Genomic DNA, 24,730 nt, shown 5'->3' with positions numbered 1-24,730 from the left:
CATTAAAATATACTTGGATTTGCATCTGCCACCATCCACCTTTAAACAAACATTTTCCCTGAAAATACTTCAGCTATAATAAATGATAGACACTTTAGCTTAGCAAGTAGGTGAAGATATCTACTCACATAGTTTCAAAAGTTGCAGCAGGCAAATCTCCATCCATTGGAAGTAAACAAACCAAAACAAAACAAAACAAAGAAGTAAAATGTTCTAAATGACTTAAAAGGAAAATAGCTTGGTTTCATTACAGAAAGGAAGATGCAATCTTTCAGTTAGCAAAGATGCAGGCTGTAAAATCACATTTTGGGAAGATTCAGTTCACTTGGGCTCTTTTGTAGCTGGGAGCCATGCTACAACTGCAGCTTGTTCCAGGAAGCAGCAGAGTGGAGGGACAGAGACTGCTTGGAGTCTGCTAACTCCACCTACCTAGCAACTTGATGTCTGTTGGATCTAGGAAGCTTTGGATCTAGGAATTCTTCGTGTGGAATTACTTCCCCAATGTGAACTTCCTGTCTTCTATTTTGTTTTCTAAAAGGACAAGGCTTTTTATTGTATTTTTAAGATTTTGAAAGATTGTGCCAGTGATCTCTGTGTCAGAGTCCCTCACCAAAGATCAGAGCTGGACAACATGATTCATTTTCTAGGTGTTTAAACAATTCAACTTTCCCAAGTAACAGTTTAAAATCTTTGTGGTAATGTGTGTTTATTTAAACTGCAGCCAGGTGTTCTACTTACAGGTATGTGAAGGATGCCCTGTGTCCCCTTCTTGCCAACGCAGAGGTTCAAAGTAGTGAGAAGGAAGAAAAATAAACTTTTTTTAATAAATATTTTTATTCATTTTACAATACAAAATTAAAAGTACATCACAAGTATTTTCCACAGATACAATCTTTTGGACTTCCCTCAGCTCTTCTGCGAATCCTCCCTTTTTATTCTTTCTTCCGCATTTCTTCATTTAATATTGCCTTTTAGTAAAAAGAACCTTCTCCTTCCCTACTCCCTTTTTTACAATATTTCTAATATTATTCTTTCACAGAGCCTCTTGCAAACCAACAAACGTTGTTTGTTTATCACATATACTTTTCAAATAATCTACAAATTTACCAAAGTCCTCGGTGAACCTATGATCCCGTAGGTTTCGGATCCTTCCTGTTAATTTATCAAGTTCTGCATAGTCCATTAATTTCATTCTCCATTCTTCCATCGTTGGTAATTCTTCTTGTTTCCATTTTTGGGCCAGTAGTATCCTTGCCGCTGTTACTGCATATAGAAAAAGTTTACAATCTTTTCTATTTATTTCATTTCCTACCATTCCTAACAAAAATGCCTCTAGTTTCTTGACAAATGTATATTTCAACATTTTTTTCAATTCATTATATATCATTTCCCAGAAGCCTTTCATCTTTTTACATTCCCACCACATATGATAAAATGTTCCTTCTTTTTCTTTACATTTCCAACATTTATTAAACACTTTATACATTCTTGCTAACTTTACTGGCGTGGAAGAAAAATAAACTTTTAATGTATTTAAACTCATTTGGGTTCCAGTTTAATGATAACTCTTTTAAGGCACAACACTTCATTTTAGACATGCTTATTTATGTGAGGCACAATATCTAGTTTCAGGCAGACACTATTTACAGAGAACTTTAAAACCTCAGTCAGCATTCTTACTGAAACCTCTTCTTAGGTTAGACAGTTTTCACCTATAATTGGCATTTGTCCTAGCAACAATCTCACAGCCCCATCTAGAACTGTTTAATTCCCCCTCAGGGAATCAAATTGGTAATCCCTGTTTAACTAATTCCTAATTCCAATCAAGGCATGTCCATGTCTCCCTAGGTTCCTATCTAAATGACATACAATCCCTTTCTAGCCAATATGCAATCCCTCTATCTGTTTAACTGTCAAATTCTGCATTTGTGACTCCAGATTGGCTTTTGTTCTAAACAACTCTGACTAGTTGCTGACTCAAGGTCTGTCCATCACAATCACATTTACCTGTGCTCCTGTGTCCAGCTCTTATACCCTCACATTTGTCTCTAAGAGAGTGGTCCATTCCCTTGCACCCGGTCTGTTTTTATTACAGTAGTGATGCAAAAGTCTGTCTCTGCGTTGTCCTGTATTTTCTTCTAATCCTGCCTTAGATGGCAACATAATTTTGTAGGTTGTATTTTTGCAAGCACTGTGACACTTCCTTATCAGAGGACAGTGTTTGTTTCTATGACTGCCTCCAAACTGCATGTACTTCTCTTCTTGAGATGTTAATTCACATTCCAGTAAATCTGTGAATTCCTTCCTCCCCCCCCCCCGCCCCAATATGTTCATCTAGGTGTCATCACTTTTGTGAAATCCTGAATACTCTGTTCAAATCACTGTTTGCATGCTGTTGGGGGACAGAGCAGAGAGGAAATATGGCCTCTTACTATCCATAAATCAGAGGATTAAGGTCTGCTGAAATGTGTTCAGCCTGCTGTAGGCCACTTTTAGAATCATGCAACAGATCAGGGGGCTATAAGTAAGTACATAAATGGGTACATCAACAAGGCATGTGATCTGAAAAGCAAAAGCGTGAATGATCCAACTGAGCTGCATAAAAGCAAGATGACCATGTGACACAGGGCAGATGTTGAATCTGCATAGCTAAATTTATCTGGAAGCTGTAACTGGCAATGATGATGTGTTTCAGGAACTCCCTTTAATTATTCTTACACACAGAGAGTTCACCTTTTCAGAACAATCCTGGAAGATATATCTAGAGAAGATTGCCTCAAACCCAACAGTTTTGATAAAGCATTTTTGATCTCCTTATTTCTCATGCTATAGATTATTGGGTTGAACATGGGTGGAACAAGACTATACATCACAGTTAATGCAAAGTCCCCATCAGATGGAGTCTTAGAGGGAGGCCTAAGGTAAGCAAAACATGCAGTGAACCAAAATACAGAGAAGACAACAAGGTGAGGTATGCAAGTGGAGAACGCCTTTTTCCTTCCCTGTACAGAAGGGATTTTCAGAACTGCAGTAAAGATGTGCACATAAGTGACAACAATGAAGACAGAACATCCAGACGCAACTATTATACCCACCACTATAGCTACAATTTCCATTAGGTAGAAGTTTGAGCAGGCAAGTATAAGTAACTGTGGGATCTCACAAAAGAACTGATTGACAATGTTGGAGCAGAAAGGGGTTGCAAAAGTTGCACTCGTGTGCATGACTGCAGTAAAAATTCCAGCAACCCACACACCAGCAACCATTTGTTTGCAGGCTGCCCTGTTCATCAGCATTTCATATTGTAATGGATTGCAAATGGCAACATAGCGATCATATGCCATGACTGTAAGAAGGAAAGTATCAGATGATAAGAAGAAAAGAAACAAAAGAACTTGAGCAACGCATCCAGTGTAAGAAATGTGTCTGGTATTCATGAGAGAATTCACGATGGATTTGGGGATGGTGACTGAAACAGCCCCTATGTCCTGGATGGCCAAGTTCATCAGAAAGAAGTACATGGGAGTGTGAAGGTGGTGGTCAAAAGCTACAGCAGAGATGATGAGAAGATTCCCAAATACAGTTGCCAGATACAATGCCAGGAACAGAGAGAAGTGTAGAATCTGCAGTTCTCGTATTGCTGAAAGCTCCAGGAGCAGAAATTCAGATTCATTGCCTATCTTTGCATTCATTACTAAAATGATTGGTGCTTCTAGAAGAAAACAGGAAGATAAGTATAGGTTTAAGTCCTCTAGTTATAACAAATATTTACTACTTTTGAAGAGGATTTTTGGATGTTGAAGGTAAAAGAAAGAAGTGAACAAAAAAGGAGAAACAATTATTTTTTATTCAAATGAGAATTTAGCTTCCAATTCCATATGGATATCATTATTTTTTTAAAAAAACTACTACTGTTTCAAAACTAGTAGATTGTGGTGTTTACAAGTTCTTGATGTTGATTGAATTCTAGAGGAGGAACACAGGAGTCCTTCTGCCATCATTTCCTTACTTGCTTTGTATGTGGAAATATGCTGAGGGCAGATGCACCTTGAGAGAATACCCATATTTACAAAACATATTTTGATATTGTAATTCATGGTCAAAACTGAAGTAACTCTTAAATATAACTTGCTGCCTGTATGATGCAAATTCAAAATCAAGTTTCTTCTATTAAATTCCAATGTCCATAACAATCTGGGTCATGGACATGTTAAAAGCTTGATTCCTGATATCCCCCTTCACTCAGTGAGTCTTTTGCTGGAGTAACGGATAATAGTTCCATAAGACTCACACACTTGGCTCATATTCAACTGTATGTTGTATTCTAGGCCTAATGTTTAGTACTCCTTCTTAGTTAAGATCACACAGGTTTCAACTATTTTTATCTTTGTTATATGTTTTCAACCTTAATGCATGCTGCACACAAACCACATTGTTTTGCATGTAAAATGTATAGGCTTACAACTGCTTTGCGCTTACCCAGATATTTTGGCTGCCACATTATGCTAAGCCAAGGCAAGCTTCTTCAGCTCCCTTCTCACTCACTTGGAGCTGTTTTTTTCTTGGTTAATATTCATGGTTGGTGAGGAAAGAGTCTAACCACTAGTCTTGGCTTGGATGATAGGCTAAAACAAAACTTGGTGTAGCTTGAGCTGACCGTAAAAAGCATCATGGAGGAGCAAAGCTACTGTACTCTTCTCTCCATGAGATTCAATATTTGTGCAGTCTTCCTAAGATAAAATTTGGTTTAGCATGTCATGGAAGCCAGATCATTGGGTATTCTACGTGAGTCTAAATAAGTTGCAGGAACCACAACAAGCACGTTTTCCCATTCTACACAATACAGTATAGAAGTATTGTCTGCGTTTAGTCCTCTGAAAACTACCCAGGTATCACAAAAGATATAAACATACTGGTAAATATCTTACTCTTTTCCTTAATAGAAAGTAGATTTCCAGATGCAAGTTCTTCATCACTTCATTTTCATCTGTATTTTAGAAAATCACCCCATCCTTTTGTTCTGTAACATTGAACATATGGGTATACTCTTGCAGAATGAAGCTTTTAACATGGAGTGGAAAATTATAATCTCTCTCTCTCTCTCTCTCTCTCTCTCTCTCTCTCTCTCTCTCTGTGTATGTATATGTGTATATGTGTGTGTATACACACACACACACACACACACACACACACACACACATATATAATGCACTCCTCAGAGTTTGGTCTCAAGAGCCCAAAACAAATTAGCTATTGTGTCTCTGGAAAATTGGACTCAGGAGTTCTACTAAAATAAAAGCAGTGTTTCTAAAGACTTAGCCCCAGGAGTCTAACACAAATAATCAATGTATGTAAAAAACAAAACAAAACAAAAGTTCCAGTTTTTAGACAGCACACTTTCTAATATTTAAAATAATAATATTGCTACATAAGTCTGTCTGGAACCTTCTGGTTTCAACTGGACTTTCTCAGACTCATTTCTTTCTTTCGTTTTAAATAATGTTTTTATTTAAATAATGTTTCTATTTATTTTCATGGTACTGAGTTGTATGACGTATGACTGGCTCAGTGTTCCCCGTACCTTCTCTCCCCCCCCCCCCCCCCCCGCTGTGTTTTGGTCAATGCTCTAAATTTCACCCAGGTGTTTATCTTCTGAACTGCCATGAGAGCTTGTGATGAGGGTTGGTTTTTAAATCTAATAAGTAGTAAAATAATAATAATAACTCTAAGGAAATACTATAGTATTTCACCGGGGGGGGGGGAATAGTTGGAAGGGTATCCTTGAAACTACCATTTGCAATGCAGACATGGGGTTTCTCATCTGCTTCTGCTAATATTGGTATCCAAATATAAATTTGTGGATTTTTTACATTCAAATACAAGGGCCAGCACCTCTACTTCTATTTGTGTGTGGTTGCTTTTGGGGTTGGTGAGAGGGCGTGTAGCACATACTACTTGTCTCCAGAGTTTCCATATCTATGTGAGATTTAATGTGTATCACTGTTCACTTTGGTTGCCCTGGGTAAAATATAGTGACTGACATATGAATACATAAATTAAAAAGTTAACATTTGGTGGTTTTGGGGTTTTTTTTTATAAAAAACATCCATTATAAAAGCAGTTCCTATGCCTACTCTGGAGGTAACAATGGACAATTCATAATCAGAATATTGTGTTCAAATCTTTAGATTATGTTAGAATGCCATGTCTGCAGAACATGAAGTTCTTTTCATTTATTCATAAAGATTCCATACATTTGAGTACTTCCAGCCTTGTGAGGTCCAAAGGAATTTTGCAAGGAACATGTGTCTCTTGTCTTTTTGGCTATAGTATTTAGATTTTATATACATCGTTCACTTTGCCCATTCCTCCAAAAATATAAGGGTACCTCTGTTCAACGTGAATGACTTTTGATTGGCAAATTGTGTGTCATCTTTCAGTGAATCCCAGAGCATGACTAGTTTTTTCTCCAAGCAATGGTTCTGTATTCCCATACGCTATCACAAATAGGATGAACTCTGTCTGTTCTGGGAAGCTTACCCCCAATTTCCTGTGTAGAATTACTTTCCCCACGTGGAACTCAATTTTCCAAAAGGATGTGGTTTTGTTTTTTAAGATTATGAGAATTGTGTCAGTGGCCACTGTGTCAGATTCCCTCACTAAAGATGGGAGGTGGGAAACATGACCACTTTCCAGGGTTTCTAAAAGATACAACTCTCCCTAGTAACAACACTGGAGACATTTTAACTCTTTGTCGGTAAAAAAACAGGCAGGTGTTCTTCTTATGGGAAGGATGCCCTGTGTCCACTTATCTGCCACCAAAGGTTCAAAGTAATGAGGAGGCACTTCTGGAACAAAGATAGAATTTTATAGATTTACATTCATTGTGGATTCAAACTTAATAGTCACTCTCTTAAGGCACAACACTTCATTTTAGAAATGTTACTTGAGTGGGACGCAATAGTTTCAGGCAAAAACTCTTTAAACAGAACTTTTAAATCCCAGTCAAAACACTAGTTTAAAACTAGTCTCAGGATAGACTTTTCCCAACTAAAATGGATATTTGTGTCACTGCCTAGCAAGAATCCCACAGCCCCTTCTAGGGTTTTTTTCCTTAGCCCCAAGGAAGCAAATTGGGTAGCCCTCTAAAACTAATCCCGAAATCCAATTAGAACAGGTCCTTCTCATCTGAAGTTCCTAAACAAGGGTTTATCCGCATTTTTCCTTTTCCCATGGCTAGAAACCAAGGATGTGAGTGGGGGTTTTTTCTCTCCTTTCTGTAGGAAAAGCCACTTTAGCTTTAAATAAAAAGAAATGACAATCCACAGAAAAGCTGATTGCCAGATGAATGCCCTGGGTCAGAAAGGGTACACATGCACTATATGACAGACATTCCCTCTCTAAATGTACGATTAACAGGCTATGTGAACTGAGATGCAACATTATTAATGGTACATCTACGCTGGAGGAACACAAGATGTCCTTGTGACACCTGGCAGATTTTGAGTCTGCATATCAACATGTTTCTAGAGACTGTAACTGGTCATGATATCTCCACAGATCCCAATGCTTATACCTACAGAGAGAAGTGTAACCGTTTCAGTATAAGTCTGGAAAAGATATTATTAGAAGAGTGCTTCACACCCAAGAGCTTTGATACAGCATTTTTAATCTCCTTATTTCTCATGCTGTAAATCATTGGATTCAACATGGGTGGTACAATGGTATACATCACAGTTATTGCAAAGTCCCCATTAGATGGAATTTTTGAGGGAGGCCTAAGATAAGCAAATGCTGCTGTGAAACAAAATACGGAGAAGACAACAAGGTGAGGTATGCAAGTGGAGAAGGCCTTTTTCCTTCCCTCAACAGAAGGAACTTTCAGAACCACAGTAAAGATATGTACATAAGTGACAACAATGAAGACAAAACATCCAGACATAAGTATTACACTCACTAGTATAGCTCCAATTTCCATTAGGTAGAAGTTTGAGCAGGCAAGTGTAAGTAACTGTGGAATCTCACAGAAGAACTGATTGACAATGTTTGAGCAGAAAGGAGTCACAAAAGTTGCACTAGTGTGCATGGCTGCATTGAGAAAGCCAGAGACCCACACACCAGCAACCATTTGTTTGCAGGCTGCCCTGTTCATCACCATTTCATATTGTAATGGATGGCAAATGGCAACATAGCGATCGTATGCCATGACTGTAAGAAGGGAAACATCGGATGATGAGAAAAAGAAAAATGAAAGAACTTGAGCAATACATCCAACGTAAGATATGTGTCTGATATTCATGAGGGAATTGGCCATCGATTTAGGAATGGTGACAGAAACAGCTCCTATATCCTGTACGGCCAAGTTCATCAGAAAGAAGTACATGGGAGTGTGAAGATGGTGGTCAAAAGCTATGGCAGAGATGACGAGAAGATTCCCAAATACAGTTGCCAGATACAATGCCAGGAAGAGAGAGAAGTGTAGAATCTGCAGTTCCCGTACAGCTGAAAACTCCAGGAGTAGAAATTCCGAGATAGAGGATTCATTGCCTATCTTTGCATTCATTACTAAAATGACCGGTGCTTCTAGAAGAAAACAGGAAGACAAGCACAGGTTTAAGTCCTCTTCTAATAATCAATATTATTCATGTATGCTACTACAACGGCAAGAAAGTTATTTGCCCAAAAATTGAAAGAAAAAGAAGAATCGACAAAAGAAGAATGGATACAAAAACTTATGGACTATGCAGAAGTGGCAAAATGTACTGGAAAAATAAGAAATCAAGCTAACAAACATTTTATTAAAAAATGGACTGAGGTAGGCGGAGACCTCCAGGTATCCCACCTGGGGGGAGGCAAAGCCAAGCCTGTGGTGATGGTGCCACATAGGGTCCAGGGGGCTGCACATGACCACACAAAGGGCACCCCCCCATTTAATGTGGGGAGCGGTCATTATTGAATATTTATGAACAAATTGTTGTACTAAGCTGCAGTTTCATAAGAGTATATAATTAAAGTAGATGAATGAAAGAATCCGTTAAGATAATTTAGAATATACTGGAAATGAAAATAAAAATAAAAATTAAGGAACCACGGAATGTCTCGAGTTTTGAAATGATAAAATAATTTTAAAACTATTGAAATGTATATAACTGACAACCATAAATAAAAAAAATAAACTACTGCTGTTTCAAAACTAGTAGATGGTGCTGCTCACAAACTGGATCCACAACACAGTTCCCCCACCCCTGGTATGGGGGGAGTGATGCCCTTTACACCAGAGTGACATCACGATCACCCCAGGCCTCTTTTGGCCAATTGTGATTGAGTGGGGTGGATGCTGCCACTTCTGTAGTTCTATGTCCATCTTTGGCATATTTTCTGTCTATGTGGAAGTCTGCAGAAACAATGTGGAGAGGGGAGATGCCTTTTGCCATCATCTCCATATTTACAACACACGTTTTGATAATTACTTAGAATTACAGTAATACTTAAATATAGGAGGGTGATTAGGTGCCCATACAATGGAGACTAAAATTTGTGGTTTTTGTGTTAATTTCCAGTGCAATGCCCATCACAACTTGAGTCTACAATACCTTAACAGCTTGTTTCCTAACATCCCTATTTGATCAGTGAGGTCTTTGACTGAATCACTGGTAGTGGTTCCACATAGCTCAGACACAGAGCACATACTTCCCAGGAGGCATGTATTCAGCATTCTGGGCTCAATGCTTTGCAACTCCTTCCTAGTTCAGATCACAGAGGTTTCAAGTGTTTTAATCTTTGTTTTAGGTTTTTAACCTTAATGTGCGCTGTGGACAGACCACAGTCTTATAAATGTACAAATGTATACACTCTTGGAGAGAAGCTTCCAGCTGCTTTGCTGCTCCCCAGATCTTTTTGCTGACACTCTGACAAGACAAGACAAGCAAAGTGCTAAAACTCTCTCCTAACTCACTAGGAGCTGCAGTGAAGGTTTGTTCTTGGTTGCAGCTCATGGTTGGTGAGGAGAGAGGCTAACCACTAGTCCTGGTTTGGATGGTGTGCAAGTCAAAACCTGGAGTAGCTTAAGATGACAGTAAAAAGGAGCACGGAGGAGCAAAGCTCCTGTAATCTTCTTACCAGGACATTGCACATTTGTGAAGTCTCACTAAGTTAAGAATTGGCTTAGCTTGTCATGGAAACCAGGTCACTGGGTTTTCTATGTGCAGTCTATATAGCTTTCAGGAGAGACCACATAACAAGCAGGATTTCACATTCTACACAATACACAATAGTTGATTTAACCCTCCAAAAACTACGCAGGTATCACTAAAGTTATAAAAATAGAAACATCTCACTCTTTTCCTTTAAATAAATTTCCAGATGAAATTTCTTTATCACTTTAAGATGTTTGGTATTCTTCTAGCCACCCATGGATCTTTTTTTTTCCTTTTCTTTTAATCTCTTCCTCCTTTTCTTCTGAGGCAGTGAAAATGTTTCTATACTCTTGCAGAATGAAGAGTTTACCATCAGGTGGAAATTTATTACTATTGTTACAGTTATGTTCCTAGGAGTTTGGTCTCAAGAGCCTCAATCAAATCAGCAATTGTGTTCCTTGTTGGTTGGACTCAGGAGCCCCACAAAAAGCAGCAGGAGGGTTTGTTAAGCCTTAGTCCCAGGAGTCCAACACAAATCCATCAAAGTATGTAAACTTCCACCTTAAACATTGCTCATGAAAATATTTAAGCTAGAATAAACCACAGACACTTAGATTTATTGATGTTCCTGTTTCTAAAAAAACCACCATATAATTTAATACTAATAATAGTGATGATGTTAATGCCATATAAGTCTTTCTGGAACCTTCTTGTTTCAACTGGACCTTCTCAGACTCATTTCTGATAGTTGTGTGAGGTATAACTAGCTCAGTGTTCCCCATGTACAGTAATTTCCCCTTACCCACTGTGTTCTCCCATTTAGGATATCTGGAGGAGATGCTGTTTATTGCATTTTAATATATGCTCATCTGAGGTCTGTATTTTATACTGTCTGAGAGCTAGTTCTTCATTAACAACATCCCTATGTGTCCCTGAGATACCATCATGCATTCAACCCTCACCTTTGGTTGCAGAGGAGTCTCTGCTCATAACCCTGATCCATATTATCATTTTTTGTCTCAGTATCCTATGTATCTGGGACTGGACACCTTGTGTTAAGTCAGAGTTAAGGTGTTAACACGCATGGTGGCCTGATCCTGAGTTTTCTATGAAACAAGAGCTCAAAAAGGGAGCTTCCCTGCTCTAAGGATGTGGCCCTGTAATTGTGTGTCAAGGCCCCTAAGGCACCCCCAAGAGAAATAAAGACACAAGGACACAGCATTTTAGGTTAATGTTAGTTTAGGCCACAACTTTATTAGTTACAGATTGTGAGCGGTATTGGCTTAGGCATTGGCAACAACAGACTACACTCCTGCCTGCCTTGCAGGAAGTCTGTAAGGGTAAACCACCAATAGGGGGAGCCCTGCTGATGCGAATCAACTTGAGCATCCCCTGGATTCCTGAAGGGATCTTGGCATGGCCCTCGCCGCTCCACAGGCTTTGGATGAGATCCATATCCCCAGATTCCTTTAACGAAATACCCTTAAGCATGGAGGGGCAGGTGATGGCTGCAACTTCCCTCCCCCACACAACACTATTCCAATGCCTAAGCACCATGTGAGCCCAAAGCGCACCACCAATACCTTCACACCTGCAACCAACCTCTTATGCCTTTGATAATATCGGCCAACCAAACATTAATTTTCTGATGCCAAATAAGGATCTGTTTTGAGTCCAAGTTCTGTCCATCCGTCTGCCCCCCCCCCCCCCGCAAATACTTTATAATCTTTACTTCACTTTCTGCCTGTCCACTAGAGTGGGACTTTTTGAGACTAGAAGTACGGTAACATGAAAAAAATTATTAAGTACCTGTGATGCAAAATTACGGCCCATGCCTGGGGGGGGGGGATAGCTCTCAAGTGTGACTATTTCAGAATTCTTTAGATTGAGTTAGCACAATGGTTATTTCTCCAAGCACATTAAAACTTAACTGGATTCCCTGTAAAAATACTTCAGCTAGAACAAATCATAGACACTTAGCTTGGCAAATATGTGAAGATATTTACTCACAGAGTTTCAAACCTTACATCAAGCAAATCTCTATCCATTGGCAGTACAAAAATTAAAGAAGTAAAAGTGATTTCAAAAAGTGACTCGAAAAGAAAAGAGCTTCATTTTCTTGCAAAAAGGAACATGCAATCTTTTGGTTGCATGTTAAGATCCCCAGGAGCTTCCCAATAATAAAGACACAATTGACAAGGAATTTAGCTTTAGGTTATTGGCAAAATTTTGGCCACAATTTTATTGATTACAGATAGTGAGTGGTTTGTTTAGGCGTTGGTTCCTGACTAGCTGCACCTGACCTCAGCAGGGCAAGACTGACTCGGCCCCACCATATTGTCAGTACAGGTAAACACCATGGGGGAGCATTGTTATGGTCATTTGACTCAAGTTCACCCCAAAATGCTCCCAGGGACTCTTGCGTGGCCCTATCCCCCAAAAGGTGTCGACAAAAGCATGGCGAGTCCCTGGATTCCTTTAACGGAATACCTGTTGCACATTGGAGGGGCCAGGTTATCTGACCTCCCCTCCAGACCACCTTGAACCAATGCCTAACCGCCACAAAAGCATCCGCGCTCACCGCCAAAAATTACTCACACCTGCAACCAAACCTTTAACCCCTTTAGTCAGCCAAACATCATTGCATGGACAGGCGGAGTCCCCCAAACCCTGGGTGGCCCCCTTGTGGAATAACGACTCAAGACAATGTGCTATGGGATTAAAATTGGCCACAACTTTATTATGTTTCAGTTATGGGTAGACCTTGGCTCAGGCATTGGGCGTTTATCCCTCCCAGTCCCCTGCTGGGGATATGGGAAACATCAGGGTTGGGGGGGGGGGAGATGGGCTGGCTCTGGAGAACATATGTTCAATCAGAGAGAGCCCGCCCCTGTTAAGCTGCCATCGCATTGGAGAGCAATGACCACCTCTAGGCATACAGCCAAAGCCTCCCCCCAAACAACCCCTTTAACGGGGAACCCTGGGATCGCCGCCGCAAAGAGGAGGGGACATGGGTCACCACTGCACCCCCCCCCATTTAGGGAAGATAGATTAAAGGATTCCGCCAAGTTTGTGACGTTTTGCTACGGGAAAGGCAAACCTGCCAATGCAGGAGAATTCTTTCCAGCTCTCAACAGCAACCTTGACGTTGCAGTGCCCGCGTACCTGTGGAGAAAAGGTTAACCTGCAGAAGAAGTCTTAACTGAGGATGGGTAGGGTGGGAGAAGCTCTGGAGCCAACTGACGATTCCCAGGTAAGATCCTCCCCCTATTGTGTGGGCAGGTAGTCCCTCCCCCTACCTGGCTTGATCACCTTGGCAACGCCTCCCCAGGCAGGATTGGGCAACTGGCTGAGGTAGGCGGAGACCTCCAGGTATCCCACCTGGAAAAGGCGAAGCCAAGCCTGTGCTAATGGTGCCGCATAGGGTCCAGCGGGTTGTGCACGATCACGCAAAGGGTGCCTCCCATTTAATGAGGTGAGTGGTCCTTTCCAGAATCAGAAAGATGTACTCCATCTGACCTGTACAAAACCCCATCTTTGAAGGAAATGCCTGCATGGCGGATAACCGCACCTCCCAAGGCTAGGACCTTCTTAGCCACTGCACCATCCACGCACTTTCTGGCCTTCTCGGTGGCAGCTGGGCAGTAGCTGCCGTGTCACACATGTCGCTGAAGCAATTGCAACCAAAATATTTTGAGTTCAGGGAGAGCTGCCATCAACTCATCCAAGTCCTCTTGCACACTGGAACGCAAACTTATGCTGAGGGAAGACGGCAAACCTTTTTGTGCAGCTGCACCACCAAGGCTGGGGGAAGACAGGTCACACTTGACTGCACCAAAGGGAGGAACTCCTCCCAAAGCATTCCCTATCTGGACATCCAGGATACGTTCACATAGGCAGGAAGGCCATGATGGCACCCCAGTCCAGACTCATCAGCGCGCTTGCCAGCCCAGTGCATGATGCTGTGGACAACAATCCAAATGGCATCATTGGCGACGCTTCCTGATGTAACCCTTGTCAGCGTCAGACTTCCAACAAGCCTTATTCATAATCCTGTCCACTGACAGGCCCCAGTGTGCAGCCTTTGTAGCAGCACCTATTGGGAAGGAATTAGGCAGTAGGCAAGTCGCAGGCTGCAATACCTGGCGCACCTCATGAGCAAATTGATGCCTGGCTAACAGGGACCCGTTTTAGTGCTCTAGGAGTGGGCCAGCCCCCAGGGGGATGAAGAGCCCTAAGCAAGGGCCTGCCTCACCATTGACCGGAAGCCTGATGGTGGCACCCCTGCCCACTAGGTCTGTCTTAGAGCTCCAAAGCAGATAAGGAAAAGTCCTGAAGCAATAAGCCTCCAGACTCTCCACCCCGTGCTGGCTCCAACACAATTTCCCCAACTCTCAGTACACCAAAACTGCAATGGAATACTGAAAGGAGTCTCGCCTCAATCTTTAACCAGAGACAAGTCTTAACTTGTTGCGGATACTGCATAGAAGGTCAAAATTGACCGGTTTGCTGCCCGCTGTCCTGTGAGGTTGGAGCCTATTCCCACCTTCCAAGACCCTGTGCATGACAAACATTTCACAAAGGTCTCTGGAAAAGAAAGCTTTATTATAACAGAAATTGCAGTGGGCTGAAATCTGATAGTTTTCAGCACGTCCGATCTTCAGCAGGTGGGCCAACACTATGAACTGTGCTCAGAAACGTACTGGGAGGCAATGTAGGTCTTTCAAGACCAGTGTTGTCATTTCATCTAGGTGCTGTCACTCCTCTGAAAACCTGAATAGTCTGTTAAAATGGCTCTTTGCATGATGTGGGGTGACAGAGAAGACAGGAAACATGACCTGTTACTATCCATAAACCAGAGGATTAAGTGCTACTGAGATGTGTTCAGCCTGTTATAGGCCACTTTGAAGACCCTGCAAGTGAACAATGGGGTATAAACTTCAACATACATACATAAATGTATTATCAACATGCCATGAGATCTGACAAGCAAAAGTGTGATAGAGCTGAGCTGAAGGAATGCAAGGTGACCATTTGAAACAAGGCAGATGTTGAGTTTGAATATCTGAATCTATTAGGAAAATTTAACTTGAAATGATGCTGTGTTCCAGGAGCGCCCATTAATTTTACCTTTTCAAAACAAGCCTGGAAAATATATCCAGAGGAGATTTCCTCAAACCCAACAGTTTTGATAATGCATTTTTTATCTCCTTATTTCTCATGCTATAGATTATTGGATTGAACATGGGTGGTACAAGGCTATACATCACAGTTAATGCAAAGTCCCCATCAGATGGAGTCTTAGAGGGAGGCCTAAGGTAAGCAAAACATCCTGTGAAACAAAATACGGAGACGACAACAAGGTGAGGTATGCAAGTGGAGAACGCCTTTTTCCTTCCCTGTACAGAAGGGATTTGCAGAACTGCAGTAAAGATGTGCACATAAGTGACAACAATGAAGACAAAACATCCAAACACAACTATTATACTCACCACTATAGCTCCAATTTCCATTAGGTAGAAATTTGAGCAGGCAAGTGTAAGTAACTGTGGGATCTCACAAAAGAACTGATTGACAATGTTGGAGCAGAAAGGGGTTGCAAAAGTTGCACTTGTGTGCAAGACTGCATACAGAAGGCCAGCGACCCACACGCCAGCAACCATTTGTTTGCAGGCTGCCTTGTTCATCAACATTTCATATTGTAATGGATTGCAAATGGCAACATAGCGATCATATGCCATGACTGTAAGAAGGAAAATATCAGATGATAAGAAGAAAAGAAACAAAAGAACTTGAGCAACGCATCCAGTGTAAGAAATGTGTCTGGTATTCATGAGAGAATTCACGATGGATTTGGGGATGGTGACTGAAACGGCCCCTAGGTCCTGGATGGCCAAGTTCATCAGAAAGAAGTACATGGGAGTGTGAAGGTGGTGGTCAAAAGCTATGGCAGAGATGATGAGAAGATTCCCAAATACAGTTGCCAGATACAATGCCAGGAACAGAGAGAAGTGTAGAATCTGCAGTTCTCGTATTGCTGAGAACTCCAGGAGCAGAAATTCAGAGACAGAGGATTCATTACTTATTCTCTCCTTCATTAATAAAAATCTTCCTGTCACTGGAAGAAAACAGAAAGATAAACATTGGTTTAAGTCCTCTTGTGATAACAAATATTTACTACATTGGAAGAGGGTTTTGGGATGTTGAAGGTAAAAGAAGTGAACAAAAAAGGAGAAACAAATAGTTATTTAAATGAGAAAATAGCCTTCAACTCCATATAGATAATATATCATTATTTTAAAATAAACTTCCCACTGTTTCAAAACTAGTAGATGTTCTCAAGCTCTTGAAGTTTAATGCTGCCACTGCTAGAGGAGGAACACAGGAGTCCTACTGCCATTATTGCCATACTTGCTTAGTATATGGCAATATGCAGAGGACAGATGTACCTTGAGAGAATTCCCATATTTGCAAAAGGTATTTTGATATTGTAATTCAGCATCAAAACTGAAGTAACTCTCAAATATAAGGGGATAACTTGCTGCCTATATGATGCAGATTCAAAATAAAGTTTATTCTATTAAATGCAATGTCCATAACAATCTGGGTCATGTATATGTTAAAAGCTTGATTCCTAATATCCCTCTTCTTTCAATGAGGTCTTTGGCAAGAGTCACATGTCTCACACACTTGACACATACTCACCTATATTCTAAATTCTAGGCCTAATGTTTAGTACTCCTTCTTAGTTACAGATTTCAACTGTTCTTATCTTTGTTATATGTTTTTAACATTAATGCATGCTATGCACAAACCACATTGTTATGCATGTAAAATGTAAAGGTTCAAACTGCTTTGCTCCTCCCCAGACCTTTTTGTTGCTTCCTTATGCTAAGCCAAGAAAAGGTACTTCAGCTCTCTCCTCACTCACTTGGAGCTGCAATGAAGGTTTGTTCTTGGTTGAAGTTCATGGTTGGTGAGGAGAGAGGCTAACCGCTAGTCCTGTTTTGGATGACATGCTGAAACAAAACTTGGTGCAGCTTGAGCTGACAGTAAAAAGTATCATGGAGGAGTAAAGCTACTGTGCTCTCCTCTCCATGAGGTTCAACATTTGTGCAGTCTTCCCAAGATATTTGGTTTAGTATGTCATGGAAACCAGGTCATTGGGTATTCTATGCAAGTCTCAATAAGTTCCAGGAGAGACCGCAACAAACAGGTTTCCTGATTCTACACAATACACTATAGAAATATTGTCTGTGTTTACTCCTCTGAAAACTACACAGGTATCACTAAAGTTATAAACATTTAAATATCTTACTTTTTTCCTTAATGGAAAGTTGATTTCCAGATGCAATTTCTTCATCACTTTATTTTCATCTTTTTAAAAAAAGAATAAAAAATCATCCCATCCTTTTCTTCTGGAACAGCGAACCTATCTGTATACTCATGCAGAATGAAGCTTTTACCATGGGGTGGAAAATTATAACATGTGTACACACACACACAGACACACACACACACTCCTCAGAGTTTGGTCTCAAGAGCCCAACACAAATGATCAAGTGTGTCCCTGGAAGCTTGAACTCAGGAGTCCCACAAAAATTAAAGCAATGTTTCTAAAGACTTGGCCACATGATTCTAACACAAATAGTCTCTCTAGAACCTTCTAGAATCAGGTAGGTAGCTGTGTTGGTCTGCCATAATCGAAAAAAAAAAAAAAAGATTATTTAAAAAGATTATTAAAAAAAACCTTCCAAAAAAAATCCTTTTAAAGAATCAAGTCCTTAAAAAAAAAAAGTCCTAAAACAGTCTTTAAAAGAATCCTTCCACCCAAAAAGTTCTTTTTTAAAAAACATGTCTAGTAGCAGCTTAGAAACCAACTAAGTTATTCTGGGTATAAGCTTTCGTGTGCATGCACACTTCTTCAGATACTCTGAAACAGAAGTCACCAGACCCTCATATATAGTGGGAGGGTGGGGAGGAGTATTTCTCAGAAGGGTGGTGGGAATGGGTGCTTGGCTAATGGAACCTCTGGTTTCAACTGGACTTTCTTACACTTCTTTCTTTCTTTCTTTTTTGAATAACGTTTTTATTTAGTTTCATGATACAGAGAATAGTGTGATGTACGACTGGCTCAGTATTCCCCGCTCCATTTCCCCCCTCTGCTGTGTTCCTCCCACTTCTGCCATTCTTTCTTCTCCTTTTCGATCTCCAGAAGAGTTGCTTTCTGTTGCATTGCAATACTTGCCTATCTGAGGTCACCTTTAGTTGTCAAGCGATCAGTGATATTATTTTTGCCTCAATCTTTTATGTAACTGAGACTGAACACCTTGTGCTACGTCAGAGTTAAGGTGCTTTGCACATTGTAGTCTGGTCCTGACTTTTCCATGAAACAGAAGCTCAGCAGGGGATCTTCCCTTTTCTGGTGATGTGGCCCTGTAATTTAGTAATGCCAAATAAGAACCTGTGTAAGTCATAGGCTTTTTTTCAGCAAATGCTTTGCAATTTTCACTTTGATTTCTGCCAGCCCACTAGACTGAAGCCTCTGTATGTGGGACTAGAGGCAACATTGAAAAAATATATATAGTAAACTTCTTAAATACTTGTGATGCAATCTGAGGGTCATTATCATTCCTGAAAATCTGAGGTATCCCATGCCTGGGAAAAGATAGCTCTCAAGTTCGATTCTCAATTGTGACTATTTTTGTGTAATTTTGTTGCAGAAAGAGGTTTGGAAGGGAGGTTCTTCAAACTCTCATAGTAGACACAATTTTGATTTTTTGTATTATTTTATTGTTGTTAGCCACCCAGAGCCTGGCTTCGGCTGGGGAAGACAGGATAAAAATAAAATTATTATTATTATTATTATTATTATTATTATTATTATTATTATTATTTCTCCAAGCACATTAAAATATACTTGGATTTGCATCTGCCACCATCCACCTTTAAACAAACATTTTCCCTGAAAATACTTCAGCTATAATAAATGATAGACACTTTAGCTTAGCAAGTAGGTGAAGATATCTACTCACATAGTTTCAAAAGTTGCAGCAGGCAAATCTCCATCCATTGGAAGTAAACAAAACAAAACAAAACAAAGAAGTAAAATGTTCTAAATGACTTAAAAGGAAAATAGCTTGGTTTCATTACAGAAAGGAAGATGCAATCTTTCAGTTAGCAAAGGTGCAGGCTGTAAAATCACATTTTGGGAAGATTCAGTTCACTTGGGCTCTTTTGTAGCTGGGAGCCATGCTACAACTGCAGCTTGTTCCAGGAAGCAGCAGAGTGGAGGGACAGAGACTGCTTGGAGTCTGCTAACTCCACCTACCTAGCAACTTGATGTCTGTTGGATCTAGGAAGCTTTGGATCTAGGAATTCTTCGTGTGGAATTACTTCCCCAATGTGAACTTCCTGTCTTCTATTTTGTTTTCTAAAAGGACAAGGCTTTTTATTGTATTTTTAAGATTTTGAAAGATTGTGCCAGTGATCTCTGTGTCAGAGTCCCTCACCAAAGATCAGAGCTGGACAACATGATTCATTTTCTAGGTGTTTAAACAATTCAACTTTCCCAAGTAACAGTTTAAAATCTTTGTGGTAATGTGTGTTTATTTAAACTGCAGCCAGGTGTTCTACTTACAGGTATGTGAAGGATGCCCTGTGTCCCCTTCTTGCCAACCCAGAGGTTCAAAGTAGTGAGAAGGAAGAAAAATAAACTTTTTTAAATAAATATTTTTATTCATTTTACAACACAAAATTAAAAGTACATCACAAGTATTTTCTACAGATACAATCTTTTGGACTTCCCTCAGCTCTTCTGCGAATCCTCCCTTTTTATTCTTTCTTCCTCATTTCTTCATTTAATATTGCCTTTTAGTAAAAAGAACCTTCTCCTTCCCTACTCCCTTTTTTACAATATTTCTAATATTATTCTTTCACAGAACCTCTTGCAAACCAACAAACGTTGTTTGTTTATCACATATACTTTTCAAATAATCTACAAATTTACCAAAGTCCTCGGTGAACCTATGATCCCGTAGGTTTCGGATCCTTCCTGTTAATTTATCAAGTTCTGCATAGTCCATTAATTTCATTCTCCATTCTTCCATCGTTGGTAATTGTCAGGGAACTGCCATCGGCAGGACAGGAGGTGCCAAGGCTCTCTGAGGTAGAGAGAGACTTGACACCTGAAGAGGGAACCAGTAGGGGGCGAACAGGAACGTCAAGGGAAGGAGAGTCGGAGGAATGGCTCAGAGATGCTTCCAGTGAAAACAGTGGGGAGGTCTCAGGACCTCCTATAGGAACACCCATTCCTCGGCGGAAACTGTCACGCAGAGAGTCCAGAAGACGTGTTTCCGTTAAGGAGCTTTTATGTTGGAAACGTTTCCGAAAGCAGCCACTTTCGGATTCTGCTAGCGACTGACGCAGCCATGCTGGAGGGGCTCCGTCACAGGCAGAGGTTTGAGAAGCTGTTCAAACTCTGAGGGATTGCAATTTACACACAAGCAGCTCTTCATCCCATCACAGCAATCCGAAAGTCACCGACAGCTAGCTTGTGCCAGGGAGAGGCATCATGAGCGAACCAGCAGGAACCGGAGGGGCAGCTGGAGGAGGTCCAAGCCTGGAGGAAAGGTATAGGACGTTGGAAATCCAGCTTGCCTTGCAGACGGCGAGGCTGGAAGAAAGGAGGGCTCAGGATGCAGAGAGGGGGAGGGAGAAAGCCACCCCACTCAACAGAAAGATGCCAGGATTGGTGCAGAAATTTGGGGGGGACCCCAGGAACTACCATGCCTTTAGGACAGAGATGCAATATGCTCTCAATCTGCAATTCGATGACTTCCCTGATGAGGAATCGCGAGTGGCTTTTGTAATTAGCCATCTCGAATCAGGGGCGAAGGACTGGGTTAGACCCTTGATGGCAGCAAATAATGAGATCCTAAAGGACACGATGAAGTTTTTTCGTGCCATGGACCTGATGTTTTCCAGTGACATTGAGCAGGGAGGGGTGCGAAGGCAGTTAATGGCTTGCAAACAGGGAAACAGGACTGTCCGTGAGTACTGGACTGAGTTCACTATGTTGATTCATCGATTGGGGTGGGACTTGTCTTCTGAGCCCATTCAAATGCTTTTCGAAGAAGGTCTGTCTTCGTCCTTGAAAGATGAACTTTCCCGGAACCCCAGAGCAGAGTCTATGGACCAGCTGACTAAAGCCGCGCTAGCCATAGGAGCGCGCCAGGAAGCGAGGGCTTTGGAGAAGCGGGAGGGGAAAGGAGAACGTTGGAGGGAGCTCCGCATTCCAGACATTCCAGAGCAGCCTTTCCCGCCGGCAGAGCCGATGGAAGTGGGAACAGCGCGTGCGCGCACAGTTTCAAACATCGGTGAAGGGCGGAAGAAAGAGGGAAAGGGCGGGAAGAAATGCTATCTCTGCCAACAGCCAGGACACTTTGCCAGAGTCTGTCCACGGAGAAAGGAATGGCAAGGCATGGCAGGAGCTGTTGGGGGAGAGGAGGAGGAAAGCACAGAGCAAGTAAAAGCCAACGCCTGGCTGCCGTCGGGGCACAGCAGCCAGGCTCAAAAGCAGTGAGAGTGCCCGCACCAGAACCTCCCAGACCTGCTCTAGTGATAGAGGTGTTGCTAGAGCTGCCAAATGGACACCCCCTACAGATCAAGGCACTGCTGGATTCAGGCAGCTCCTGTAATTTCATGAGTAAGGAGTTCGCAGCTGAGCACCAGATACAAACCCTCCCCTTAAGTAAACCCCTGCAGGTAACCACGATTGACGGCAGAGAGCTGTTGGGAGGAGAAGTGAACCAACAGACAGTTCCCATGATAATGAGGGTGGCAAGACACACCGAGAGGATAGCGTTTAATGTGGCCACATTGGGAGGAGCTCCCATAATTTTGGGGATGAGCTGGCTGGCACTACACGATCCTCTAGTGGGCTGGCACCAGAGGGTGGTCTCCTTTGGGTCGGCGCATTGCCTGGAACACTGCAAGCAGGGGAAGGATCCAGGGGGAGCCAAGCTCACCTTAGCTGGGATGGAGGTAATGAAGCAAGGGGAGGTGCCTCCGCAATATGCAGATCTGAGCAACGTATTTAGCGAAAGAGAAGCGGACAAACTGCCGCCGCATAGACCCTTTGACTGTCAAATCAACCTACTCCCGGGGGCTCAACTCCCAGTGGGCAAGCTGTACGCCATGTCAGACAGGGAGATGCAGGAGCTGAGGGAGTTCATTGACAAAAACCTGAAGAGGGGTTTCATCAGAGAGTCCCGAGCGGTGGGGGGCAGCCCAGTGTTTTTTGTGGACAAAAAAAACACAGATAAGCCGAGACTTGTAGTGGATTTCAGGGCCCTAAACGCCGTGTCGGAACCCCTGGCCTTTCCTATGCCCCGAATTGATGACATTCTGACCAGGGTGAGGAAGGGGAAGATTTTTACAAAACTGGACCTGCGGGGGGCGTATAACCTGATAAGAATAAGGAAGGGGGATGAATGGAAGACCACCATGTTCACCCCTTTGGGAGCATTTGAATACCTCGTAATGCCCTTCGGTCTCCAAGCCGGCTCCGCATGTTTTCAAAGTTTTATCAACCACGTCCTGGGGCCGTTGCTCTACAAGAATTGTGTGGCCTTTTTGGATGACGTGTTGGTGTATTCGGAAAATGAAGAGCAGCATGTGAGGGACGTGAGAGAAGTGTTGGGCCGGCTGCAAGCCAATCAGCTGTGGGTGAAACTGGAGAAGTGCCAGTTTCATGCCAAGGAGGTGGAATTCCTGGGGTACCGCCTATCAGACCAAGGATTGGCCATGGATCCAGGCAAGGTCCAGGCGGTGCTGGAATGGAAGACACCGAAAACCAAGAAGGATGTGCAAAGATTCCTGGGGTTTGGGAACTTTTATCGGAAGTTCATCAAGAATTTTGCACACTTGACGGCGCCCATCACCGACTGCCTCAGTAGCAAGAAGAAATTTGTTTGGACGGCGGAGGCGGAGAGAGCTTTTGAAGAACTGAAAAGGGCTTTCGCTTCGGAAGAACAACTTCTGCATGTGGACCTACAGAAGCCCATGAGGGTGGAGACAGACGCGTCAGACAGAGCGGTGGGGGCTGTGCTTCTTCAGCCGGGAAGAAATACGTCGGAGTGGAGACCGTGTGCCTTTTTCTCGAGGAAGCTGAATAAGTCCGAGCGGAACTACACGGTGTATGACAGGGAACTACTTGCCATTCACGAAGCGTTCCGGAGGTGGAGACATTTATTGATTGGGGCACAACACAAGGTGCAAGTGTGCACCGACCACAAGAATTTGGAGTATTGGAGAACAGCTCGAGTACTCAACCAACGACAAGTGAGATGGGCACAGGAATTTTCCAAATTCCACTTCGAGATTTGTTATGTACCAGGCCCAGAGAACGTCAGGGCGGACGCTCTCTCACGCAAACCAGAGTACTTGGAAGGGGAGGGGGCAAGCGAAGAAAGACATGTCATTCCTGAGGACCGCTGGGTGTGTGGGGCGGCGCTGGTGGGGAGACGAGAGCTGGTAGAAGAAACGGAAACTGACGAATATGCCCAAAATAAGCTCAGAGGCCTCAGGGGAGAGGGTGAGAGCCCGGAGGGTTTTGAAGAAAGAAATGGGGCATTGTATTACAAAGGGGCACTGTATATACCAGAAGGTGAATTGAGAGGGAGGGTACTCAAGCAGTTGCATGATAGTCCCACGGCGGGACATTTTGGACAACACAAGACCATGTGGATGGTCACCAGGGAGTTTTGGTGGCCCAAGGTGAGGGAAGATGTAAAGGAGTATGTAAGAGGGTGTGACCAATGCCAGAGGGCCAAGGGGGAAAGAAGGGCGCCGGCAGGGTTATTGGAACCACTACCCACGCCAGAACGGCCTTGGGAGGCGGTATCAATAGATTTTATGACGGATCTGCCCAAATCCAAAGGGAAGACGGCCATCATGGTAGTAGTGGACCTGTTAACTAAGATGTGCCACTTTGTAGCATGTTCACATGCAGTCACAGCGGAAGAAACAGCGAAGTTGTTTGTAGAACACATCTTCCGGCTGCATGGCGCCCCCTTGAGGGTTGTCTCGGACCGCGGGAAACAATTTACTTCCAGGTTCTGGAGGAAGCTCATGAGCTTGCTGCACGTGGAAGTCAATTTTTCGACGGCCCGGCATCCTGAAACCAACGGGCAGGCGGAAAGAGCAAATGGCATCCTCCAACAATATCTGAGGTGTTATGTCAATGACAGAGGGAATGATTGGGTCGAAAAGCTGGCGCTGGCAGAATTTGCCTACAACAATGCGGAGCATGTGTCCACAGGGATGAGCCCCTTTTTGGCCAATTACGGGTGTCACCCCAGGGCATTCCCGGGGGAGGGGGGCGAGAGATGGAGCGTCCCAGCGGCCGAACATTTTGTAGAAGAGATGGAAGCGATCCATCGTCAGCTTCAGCTCAACTTAGAAAGGGCCAAGGCTCAATATAAGAAGCAGGCAGACAAGAACAGGAGGGAAGGTGAAACCATAAGGGTGGGGGATCAGGTGTGGTTGTCCACCCAAGGGTTGCCGTTCAAAGGGGGTTGTAAGAAATTAAG

General features: G+C 42.5%; 3 protein-coding genes and 1 long non-coding RNA gene across 4 annotated transcripts in view; 1 reads left to right on the top strand and 3 right to left on the bottom strand.

Annotated features, from left to right (window-relative positions):
* Window positions 1-24,730, top strand: part of LOC310663458 — a 143,059-nt gene that overhangs the window by 6,605 nt on the left and 111,724 nt on the right. The window lies entirely within an intron of this gene.
* LOC310662568 (olfactory receptor 14A2-like) lies at window positions 2,730-3,344 on the bottom strand (the record flags this gene model as incomplete). The annotated part of the gene is made up of 1 exon (XM_083409506.1): window positions 2,730-3,344. The coding sequence occupies one exon, from the start codon at window positions 3,342-3,344 to the stop codon at window positions 2,730-2,732; it is 615 nt and encodes a 204-aa protein (XP_083265632.1).
* Window positions 7,577-8,563, bottom strand: LOC310662567 (olfactory receptor 14A16-like; the record flags this gene model as incomplete). Its single annotated transcript, XM_083409505.1, has 1 exon — window positions 7,577-8,563. The coding sequence occupies one exon, from the start codon at window positions 8,561-8,563 to the stop codon at window positions 7,577-7,579; it is 987 nt and encodes a 328-aa protein (XP_083265631.1).
* LOC310662566 (olfactory receptor 14A16-like) lies at window positions 15,263-15,877 on the bottom strand (the record flags this gene model as incomplete). The annotated part of the gene is made up of 1 exon (XM_083409504.1): window positions 15,263-15,877. One exon carries the CDS (start codon window positions 15,875-15,877, stop codon window positions 15,263-15,265), a length of 615 nt encoding a protein of 204 aa, XP_083265630.1.

The sequence above is a fragment of the Podarcis tiliguerta genome (genome assembly GCF_965153285.1).
Source record: "Podarcis tiliguerta genome assembly, chromosome: 13".
NCBI classification, from domain to species: domain Eukaryota; kingdom Metazoa; phylum Chordata; class Lepidosauria; order Squamata; family Lacertidae; genus Podarcis; species Podarcis tiliguerta.
The sequence above is the reverse complement of the archived record's forward strand: the minus strand, read 5'-3'. Positions and strand labels throughout refer to the sequence as shown.